This window comes from Oncorhynchus masou, unplaced genomic scaffold (assembly GCF_036934945.1).
Source record: "Oncorhynchus masou masou isolate Uvic2021 unplaced genomic scaffold, UVic_Omas_1.1 unplaced_scaffold_443, whole genome shotgun sequence".
Taxonomy (NCBI): domain Eukaryota; kingdom Metazoa; phylum Chordata; class Actinopteri; order Salmoniformes; family Salmonidae; genus Oncorhynchus; species Oncorhynchus masou.
Window position 1 is genome coordinate 66,034 of NW_027010822.1, and position 12,202 is coordinate 78,235.

Below are 12,202 nucleotides of genomic sequence, written 5' to 3' on the forward strand. Positions count from 1 at the left end.
ATGCTCTCACCGTACTACAGCCCCCACATTACTCCCAAATACTCTCACCGTACTACAGCCCCCTCAGCTCTCACCGTACTACAGCCCCCTCAGCTCTCACCGTACTACAGCCCCTACATTACTCCAAAATACTCTCACCATACTACAGCCCCAACATTACTCCCCAATACTCTCACCGTACTACAGCCCCCACATTACTCCCCAATACTCTCACCGTCCTACAGCCCCCACATTACTCCCAAATACTCTCACCGTACTACAGCCCCCTCAGCTCTCACCGTACTACAGCCCCCACATTACTCCCAAATACTCTCACCGTACTAGAGCCCCCACATTACTCCCCAATACTGTCACCGTACTAGAGCCCCCACATTACTCCCAAATACTCTCACCGTACTACAGCCCCCTCAGCTCTCACCGTACTACAGCCCCCACATTACTCCCCAATACTCTCACCGTACTACAGCCCCCTCAGCTCTCACTGTACTACAGCCCCCTCAGCTCTCACTGTACTACAGCCCCCTCAGCTCTCACCGTACTAGAGCCCCCACATTACTCCCCAATACTCTCACCGTACTACAGCCCCCTCATTACTCCCCAATACTCTCACCGTACTACAGCCCCCTCAGCTCTCACCGTACTACAGCCCCCACATTACTCCCCAATACTCTCACCGTACTACAGCCCCCACATTACTCCCCAATACTCTCACCGTACTACAGCCCCCTCAGCTCTCACTGTATTACAGCCCCCTCAGCTCTCACCATACTACAGCCCCCACATTACTCCCCAATACTCTCACCGTACTACAGCCCCAACATTACTCCCAAATGCTCTCACTGTACTACAGCCCCAACATTACTCCCAAATGCTCTCACTGTACTACAGCCCCAACATTACTCCCAAATACTCTCACCGTACTATAGGCCCAACATTACTCCCAAATGCTCTCACCGTACTACAGCCCCAACATTACTCCCAAATACTCTCACCGTACTACAGTCCCAACATTACTCCCAAATACTCTCACCGTACTACAGCCCCCACACTACTCCCCAATGCTCTCACCGTACTACAGCCCCCTCAGCTCTCACCGTACTACAGCCCCCTCAGCTCTCACAGTCCTACAGCCCCCACATTACTCCCCAATGCTCTCACTGTACTACAGCCCCCTCAGCTCTCACCGTACTACAGCCCCCTCAGCTCTCACCATACTACAGCCCCCTCAGCTCTCACCGTCCAACAGCCCCCACATTACTCCCAAATGCTCTCACTGTACTACAGCCCCAACATTACTCCCAAATGCTCTCACTGTACTACAGCCCCCACATTACTTCCCAATGCTCTCACTGTACTACAGCCCCCTCAGCTCTCACCGTACTACAGCCTCCTCAACTCTCACTGTACTACAGCCCCCACATTACTTCCCAATGCTCTCACTGTACTACAGCCCCCACATTACTCCCAAATGCTCTCACTGTACTACAGCCCCCACATTACTTCCCAATGCTCTCACTGTACTACAGCCCCCTCAGCTCTCACCATACTACAGCCCCCTCAGCTCTCACCGTACTACAGCCCCCTCAGCTCTCACCATACTACAGCCCCCTCAGCTCTCACCATACTACAGCCCCCTCAGCTCTCACCGTACTACAGCCCCCTCAGCTCTCACCGTCCTACAGCCCCCACATTACTCCCAAATGCTCTCACTGTACTACAGCCCCCACATTACTTCCCAATGCTCTCACTGTACTACAGCCCCCTCAGCTCTCACCGTACTACAGCCCCCTCAGCTCTCACCGTCCTACAGCCCCCACATTACTCCCAAATGCTCTCACTGTACTACAGCCCCAACATTACTCCCAAATGCTCTCACTGTACTACAGCCCCCACATTACTTCCCAATGCTCTCACTGTACTACAGCCCCCACATTACTCCCCAATGCTCTCACCGTGCTACAGCCCCCACATTACTCCCAAATACTCTCACCGTACTACAGCCCCCTCAGCTCTCACCGTACTACAGCCCCCACATTACTCCCCAATACTCTCACCGTACTACAGCCCCCACATTACTTCCCAATGCTCTCACTGTACTACAGCCCCAACATTACTCCCAAATGCTCTCACTGTACTACAGCCCCCACACTACTCCCCAATGCTCTCACCGTACTACAGCCCCCTCAGCTCTCACCGTACTACAGCCCCCTCAGCTCTCACAGTCCTACAGCCCCCACATTACTCCCCAATGCTCTCACTGTACTACAGCCCCCTCAGCTCTCACCGTACTACAGCCCCCTCAGCTCTCACCGTACTACAGCCCCCTCAGCTCTCACCATACTACAGCCCCCTCAGCTCTCACCGTACTACAGCCCCCTCAGCTCTCACCATACTACAGCCCCCTCAGCTCTCACCGTCCAACAGCCCCCACATTACTCCCAAATGCTCTCACTGTACTACAGCCCCAACATTACTCCCAAATGCTCTCACTGTACTACAGCCCCCACATTACTTCCCAATGCTCTCACTGTACTACAGCCCCCTCAGCTCTCACCGTACTCAAGCCTCCTCAGCTCTCACTGTACTACAGCCCCCACATTACTTCCCAATGCTCTCACTGTACTACAGCCCCCTCAGCTCTCACCGTACTACAGCCCCCTCAGCTCTCACCGTCCTACAGCCCCCACATTACTCCCAAATGCTCTCACTGTACTACAGCCCCCACATTACTTCCCAATGCTCTCACTGTACTACAGCCCCCTCAGCTCTCACCGTCCTACAGCCCCCACATTACTCCCAAATGCTCTCACTGTACTACAGCCCCAACATTACTCCCAAATGCTCTCACTGTACTACAGCCCCCACATTACTTCCCAATGCTCTCACTGTACTACAGCCCCCACATTACTCCCCAATGCTCTCACCGTGCTACAGCCCCCACATTACTCCCAAATACTCTCACCGTACTACAGCCCCCTCAGCTCTCACCGTACTACAGCCCCCACATTACTCCCCAATGCTCTCACTGTACTACAGCCCCCACATTACTCCCCAATGCTCTCACCGTGCTACAGCCCCCACATTACTCCCAAATACTCTCACCGTACTACAGCCCCCTCAGCTCTCACCGTACTACAGCCCCCACATTACTCCCCAATGCTCTCACTGTACTACAGCCCCCTCAGCTCTCACCGTCCTACAGCCCCCACATTACTTCCCAATGCTCTCACTGTACTACAGCCCCCACATTACTCCCCAATGCTCTCACCGTGCTACAGCCCCCACATTACTCCCAAATACTCTCACCGTACTACAGCCCCCTCAGCTCTCACCGTACTACAGCCCCCACATTACTCCCCAATGCTCTCACTGTACTACAGCCCCCTCAGCTCTCACCGTCCTACAGCCCCCACATTACTTCCCAATGCTCTCACTGTACTACAGCCCCAACATTACTCCCAAATGCTCTCACTGTACTACAGCCCCAACATTACTCCCAAATACTCTCACCGTACTATAGCCCCAACATTACTCCCAAATGCTCTCACCGTACTACAGCCCCAACATTACTCCCAAATACTCTCACATTTATCTTATCCCAGCTACACTTCCCACCACAGCATTAAATAGAACATGTATCTTATCCCAGGTACACTTCCCACCACAGCATTAAATAGAACATGTATCTTATCCCAGCTACACTTCCCACCACAGCATTAAATAGAACATGTATCTATATTGGGGCGGCAGTGGAGCCTAGTGGTTAGAGCATTGGACTAGTAACCGAAAGGTTGCAAGTTCAAATCCCCGAGCTGACAAGGTACAAATCTGTCGTTCTGCCCCTGAACAGGCAGTTAACCCACTGTTCCTAGGCCGTCATTGAAAATAGGAATTTGTTCTTAACTGACTTGCCTAGTTAAATAAAGGTTAAAAAAAATAAAAAAAATATGGCTCTGACTGTGTAATCTCAACCCTCCCCTCCTCCCCTGTTTAAAACCTGACCCCCAAAAACAGAATTTGGGGATTTGAATTCCGTCAGAGGTAAAAGAGATTACCCCAACTGTGAAGCATTAAACACCTCTCTCTACCAGGCAGCAGGCACCACACAGTGAACCTATAACAGCTACCAGCTATACCATCTATCGACTGTTGACCCAGTTAGGTGATAATATACCATCTATCTACTGTTGACCCAGTTAGGTGATAATATACCAGCTATCTACTGTTGACCCAGTTAGGTGATAATATACCCGCTATCTACTGTTGACCCAGTTAGGTGATAATATACCATCTATCTACTGTTGACCCAGTTAGGTGATAATATAACATCTATCTACTGTTGACCCAGTTAGGTGATAATATACCATCTATCTACTGTTGACCCAGTTAGGTGATACCAGCTATACCATCTATCTACTGTTGACCCAGTTAGGTGATAATATACCATCTATCTACTGTTGACCCAGTCAGGTGATACCAGCTATACCATCTATCTACTGTTGACCCAGTTAGGTGATAATATACCATCTATCTACTGTTGACCCAGTCAGGTGATAATATACCATCTATCTACTGTTGACCCAGTTAGGTGATAATATACCAGCTATACCATCTATCTACTGTTGACCCAGTTAGGTGATAATATACCATCTATCTACTGTTGACCCAGTTAGGTGATAATATACCATCTATCTACTGTTGACCCAGTTAGGTGATAATATACCATCTATCTACTGTTGACCCAGTTAGGTGATAATATACCAGCTATACCATCTATCTACTGTTGACCCAGTTAGGTGATAATATACCATCTATCTACTGTTGACCCAGTTAGGTGATAATATACCATCTATCTACTGTTGACCCAGTTAGGTGATAATATACCATCTATCTACTGTTGACCCAGTTAGGTGATAATATACCAGCTATACCATCTATCTACTGTTGACCCAGTTAGGTGATAATATACCATCTATCTACTGTTGACCCAGTTAGGTGATAATATACCATCTATCTACTGTTGACCCAGTTAGGTGATAATATACCAGCTATCTACTGTTGAACCAGTCAGGTGATAATATACCAACTATACCCGCTATCTACTGTTGACCCAGTTAGGTGATACCAGCTATACCATCTATCTACTGTTGACCCAGTCAGGTGATAATATACCATCTATCTACTGTTGACCCAGTCAGGTGATAATATAACAGCTATACCATCTATCTACTGTTGACCCAGTTAGGTGATAATATACCATCTATCTACTGTTGACCCAGTCAGGTGATAATATAACAGCTATACCATCTATCTACTGTTGACCCAGTTAGGTGATAATATACCATCTATCTACTGTTGACCCAGTCAGGTGATAATATACCAGCTATACCATCTATCTACTGTTGACCCAGTTAGGTGATAATATACCATCTATCTACTGTTGACCCAGTCAGGTGATAATATAACAGCTATACCATCTATCTACTGTTGACCCAGTTAGGTGATAATATACCATCTATCTACTGTTGACCCAGTTAGGTGATAATATACCATCTATCTACTGTTGACCCAGTTAGGTGATACCAGCTATACCATCTATCTACTGTTGACCCAGTTAGGTGATAATATACCATCTATCTACTGTTGACCCAGTCAGGTGATAATATAACAGCTATACCATCTATCTACTGTTGACCCAGTTAGGTGATAATATACCATCTATCTACTGTTGACCCAGTCAGGTGATAATATAACAGCTATACCATCTATCTACTGTTGACCCAGTTAGGTGATAATATACCATCTATCTACTGTTGACCCAGTCAGGTGATAATATACCAGCTATACCATCTATCTACTGTTGACCCAGTTAGGTGATAATATACCATCTATCTACTGTTGACCCAGTCAGGTGATAATATAACAGCTATACCATCTATCTACTGTTGACCCAGTTAGGTGATAATATACCATCTATCTACTGTTGACCCAGTTAGGTGATAATATACCATCTATCTACTGTTGACCCAGTTAGGTGATAATATACCAGCTATACCATCTATCTACTGTTGACCCAGTTAGGTGATAATATACCATCTATCTACTGTTGACCCAGTCAGGTGATACCAGATATACCATCTATCTGCTCCTGACCCAGTCAGGAAGTAGAGAGGCATGGTGCAGGTGGACCAGCTGTACGGGCTTAGTGCGGTTGCCAGTCCTCAGTGCCCCAGCGGTACCAGTTTCCTAGCCAGGTCCCAAAACAGGTTGTGAAGAGTTGCCAACTCCTATGGTCATTATCACGCCTCGTGACCAGTCCCCTAGTCAACGAGGAGCCGGGACACCCACCGATGTTCTCTACCTGTGGAAAAGCTGTTTTTTATAACAGACATCAAGTTGCCATGACAACGGCACTCTACAGGGGGTAGCTAGCGATAACAGGTGACAGAGGTTCAAGGTTTAAAGTGTAAGGCAACTCCAACTGTATACAGAGAGGGGAGTTTCAGCCATTTTGAATAATTTCCTATCATCTTGTCATGTAGTACAATATTGTGTTTCTCAAGTCCTAATGTTGGCATGTAAAACAGGCTTCCATCAGTCATGTTAGATCGCGTACATTTCCTACAGGAAGGAACAGACGGGGTCCCACAGATATCTACACGGCGTCAACACTATAGGAAAACTGACAGGAAGTCATGATGACTGTTTTATTTTATTTATTTTAATTTTATATATTTATTTAACTAGACAAGTCAGTTCTATAGTGGTCTATAGTAGTGGACTATATAGTCGGCAGGGTAGCCTAGTAGTTGGAGCGTCGGACTAGTAACCGAAAGGTTGCAAGTTCGAATCCCCGAGCTGACAAGGTACACATCTGTCGTTCTGCCCATGAACAGGCAGTTAACCCACTGTTCCTAGGCCGTCATTGAAAATAAGAATTTGTTCTTAACTGACTTGCCTAGTAAAATAAATATAAAATATAGGGAATATGACTCTGGTCTAAAGTACCATCATACTGTATAGATACCTCCATCATACTGTATATATACCTCCATCATACTGTATAGATACCTCCATATCACCTCCATCATACTGTATAGATACCTCCATCATACTGTAAATATACCTCCATCATACTGTATATATACCTCCATCATACTGTATAGATACCTCCATATCACCTCCATCATACTGTATAGACACCTCCATCATACTGTATATATACCTCCATCATACTGTATATATACCTCCATCATACTGTATAGATACCTCCATATCACCTCCATCATACTGTATAGACACCTCCATCATACTGTATATATACCTCCATCATACTGTATATATACCTCCATTATACTGTATAGATACCTCCATCATACTGTATAGATACCTCCATATCCCCTCCATCATACTGTATAGACACCTCCATCATACTGTATATATACCTCCATCATACTGTATAGATACCTCCATCATACTGTATAGATACCTCCATATCCCCTCCATCATACTGTACAGATACCTCCATCATGCTGTATATATACCTCCATCATACTGTATAGATACCTCCATCATACTGTATAGATACCTCCATCATACTGTATAGATACCTCCATCATACTGTATAGATACCTCCATCATACTGTATAGATAGCTCCATCATACTGTATAGATACCTCCATCATATTGTATAGATACCTCCATCATACTGTATAGGTACCTTCATCATACTGTATAGATACCTCCATCATACTGTATATATACCTCCATTATACTGTATAGATACCTCCATCATACTGTATATATACCTCCATCATATTGTATAGATACCTCCATCATACTGTACAAATATCTCCATCATACTGTATAGATACCTCCATCATACTGTATATATACCTCCATCATACTGTATAGATACCTCCATCATACTGTATAGATACCTCCATCATGCTGTATAGATACCTCCATCATACTGTATAGATACCTCCATTATACTGTATAGATACCTCCATCATACTGTATAGATACCTCCATAATGCTGTATAGATACCTCCATCATACTGTATAGATACCTCCATCATACTGTATAGATACCTCCATATCCCCTCCATCATACTGTACAGATACCTCCATCATGCTGTATAGATACCTCCATCATACTGTATAGATACCTCCATCATACTGTATAGATACCTCCATATCCCCTCCATGATACTGTACAGATACCTCCATCATACTGTATAGATACCTCCATCATACTGTATAGATACCTCCATATCCCCTCCATCATACTGTATAGATACCTCCATAATGCTGTATAGATACCTCCATCATACTGTATAGATACCTCCATCATACTGTATAGATACCTCCATATCCCCTCCATCATACTGTACAGATACCTCCATCATGCTGTATAGATACCTCCATCATACTGTATAGATACCTCCATCATACTGTATAGATAACTCCATATCCCCTCCATCATACTGTACAGATACCTCCATCATACTGTATAGATACCTCCATCATACTGTATAGATACCTCCATCATACTGTATAGATACCTCCATCATACTGTATATATACCTCCATCATACTGTATATATACCTCCATCATACTGTATAAATACCTCCATCATACTGTATAGATACCTCCATCATACTGTATATATACCTCCATCATACTGTATAGATACCTCCATCATATTGTATAGATACCTCCATCATGCTGTATAGATACCTCCATCATACTGTATAGATACCTCCATTATACTGTATAGATACCTCCATCATACTGTATAGGTACCTCCATCATACTGTATAAATATCTCCATCATATTGTATAGATACCTCCATTATACTCTATAGATACCTCCATATCCCTCCATCATACTGTATAGATACCTCCATCATACTGTATACATACATCCATATCCCCTCCATCGTACTGTATAGATACCTCCATCTTACTGTATATATACCTCCATCATACTGTATAGATACCTCCATCATACTGTATATATATCTGCATCATACTGTATAGATACCTCTATCATATTGTATAGATACCTCCATCATACTGTATAGATACCTCCATCATACTGTATAGATACCTCCATCATACTGTATAGATACCTCCATCATATTGTATAGATACCTCCATCATACTGTATAGATACCTCCATCATACTGTATAGAAACCTCCATATCCCCTCCATCGTACTGTATAGATACCTCCATCATACTGTATAGATACCTCCATCATACTGTATATATACCTCCATCATACTGTATATATACCTCCATCATATTGTATAGATACCTCCATCATACTGTATAGGTACCTTCATCATACTGTATAGATACCTCCATCATACTGTATCTATACCTCCATCATACTGTATAGATACCTCCATCATACTGTATAGGTACCTTCATCATACTGTATAGATACCTCCATCATACTGTATATATACCTCCATCATACTGTATAGATACCTCCATCATACTGTATAGATACCTCCATCATACTGTATAGATACCTCCATCATACTGTATATATACCTCCATCATACTGTATAGATACCTCCATCATACTGTATATATACCTCCATCATACTGTATAGATACCTCCATCATACTGTATATATACCTCCATCATACTGTATAGATACCTCCATCATACTGTATATATACCTCCATCATACTGTATAGATACCTCCATCATACTGTATAGATACCTCCATCATACTGTATAGGTACCTTCATCATACTGTATAGATACCTCCATCATACTGTATATATACCTCCATCATACTGTATAGATACCTCCATCATACTGTATAGATACCTCCATCATACTGTATAGATACCTCCATCATACTGTATAAATATCTCCATCATACTGTATAGATACCTCCATTATACTGTATAGATACCTCCATTATACTGTATAGATACCTCCATATCCCCTCCATACTACTGTATAGATACCTCCATCATACTGTATAGATACCTCCATCATACTGTATAGATACCTCCATAATGCTGTATAGATACCTCCATCATACTGTATAGATACCTCCATCATACTGTATAGATACCTCCATATCCCCTCCATCATACTGTACAGATACCTCCATCATACTGTATAGATACCTCCATCATACTGTATAGATACCTCCATCATACTGTATAGATACCTCCATATCCCCTCCATCATACTTTACAGATACCTCCATCATACTGTATAGATACCTCCATCATACTGTATAGATACCTCCATCATGCTGTATAGATACCTCCATCATACTGTATAGATACCTCCATCATACTGTATAGATACCTCCATATCCCCTCCATCATACTGTACAGATACCTCCATCATACTGTATAGATACCTCCATCATACTGTATAGATACCTCCATCATACTGTATAGATACCTCCATCATACTGTATATATACCTCCATCATACTGTATAAATACCTCCATCATACTGTATAGATACCTCCATCATACTGTATAGATACCTCCATTATACTGTATAGATACAGTATAGGACTAGTAACAGACAGGTAATGTCTATGAGGACTGGTAACAGACAGGTAATATCTAGGAGGACTGGTAACAGACAGGTAATATCTAGGAGGACTGGTAACAGACAGGTAATATCTAGGAGGACGGGTAACAGACAGGTAATATCTAGGAGGACTGGTAACAGATAGATAATGTCTAGGAGGACTGGTAACAGACAGGTAATATCTAGAAGGACTGGTAACAGACTGGTAATGTCCAGGAGGACTGGTAACAGACTGGTAATGTCTAGGAGGACTAGTAACAGACAGGTAATGTCTAGGAGGACTGGTAACAGACTGGTAATATCTAGGAGGACTGGTAACAGACAGGTAATGTCCAGGAGGACTGGTAACAGACTGGAAATGTCTAGGAGGACTAGTAACAGACAGGTAATGTCGAGAGGGACTGGTAACAGACTGGTAATGTCTAGGAGGACTGGTAATATCTAAGAGGACTGGTAATGTCTAAGGGGACTGTTAACAGACTGGTAATGTCTAGGAGGACTGGTAATATCTAGGAGGACTGGAACAGACAGGTAATGTCTAGGAGGACTGGTAACAGACAGGTAATGTCTAGGGGGACTGGTAACAGACAGGTAATGTCTAGGAGGACTGGTAATATCTAGGAGGAATGGTAATATCTCGGAGGACTGCTAATATCTAGGAGGAATGGTAACATCTCAGAGTACTGGTAATATCTGGGAGGACTGGCAACAGACAGGTAATGTGCAGGAGGACTGGTAACACACAGGTAATGTCCAGGAGGACAGGTAACAGACAGGTAATGTCAAGGAGGACTGGCAACATACAGGTAATGTCCAGGAGGACTGGTAACAGACAGGTAATGTCTAGGAGGACTGGTAACAGACAGGTAATATCTAGGAGGACTGATAACAGATAGATAATGTCTAGGAGCACTGGTAACAAACAGGTGATATCTAGAAGGACTGGTAACAGACTGGTAATGTCCAGGAGGACTGGTAACAGACTGGTAATGTCTAGGACGACTAGTAACAGACAGGTAATATCTAGGAGGACTGGTAACAGACAGGTAATATCTAGGAGGACTGGAAACAGACGGGTAATATCTAGGAGGACTGGTAACAGACAGGTAATATCTAGGAGGACTGGTAACAGATAGATAATGTCTAGGAGGACTGGTAACAGACAGGTAATATCTAGGAGGACTGGTAACAGACAGGTAATATCTAGGAGGACTGGAAACAGACGGGTAATATCTAGGAGGACTGGTAACAGACAGGTAATATCTAGGAGTACTGGTAACAGATAGATAATGTCTAGGAGGACTGGTAACAGACAGGTAATGTCTAGGAGGACTAGTAACAGACAGGTAATGTCTAGGAGGACTGGTAATATCTAAGAGGACTGGTAAAAGACTGGTAATGTCTAAGGGGACTGGTAATATCTAAGAGGACTGGTAACAGACTGGTAATGTCTAGGGGGACACTTAACAGACAGGTAATAGGAGGACTGGTAACAGATAGATAATGTCTAGGAGGACTTGTAACAGACTGTTAATGTCCAGGAGGACTGGTAATAGACTGGTAATGTCTAGGGGCTGGTAATAGACTGGTAATGTCTAGGAGGACTGGTAACATATA

At 43.7% G+C, this 12,202-nt stretch overlaps 1 protein-coding gene across 1 annotated transcript; it reads left to right on the top strand.

Moving 5' to 3' along the window:
- LOC135535089 (uncharacterized) lies at positions 1–3,520 on the top strand. Its single transcript, XM_064961813.1, has 4 exons — positions 1–101; positions 225–279; positions 403–535; positions 1,041–3,520. Exons 1-4 carry the CDS (start codon positions 1–3, stop codon positions 3,518–3,520), a joined length of 2,769 nt encoding a protein of 922 aa, XP_064817885.1.
- Positions 3,521–12,202: the final 8,682 nt, after the last annotated feature.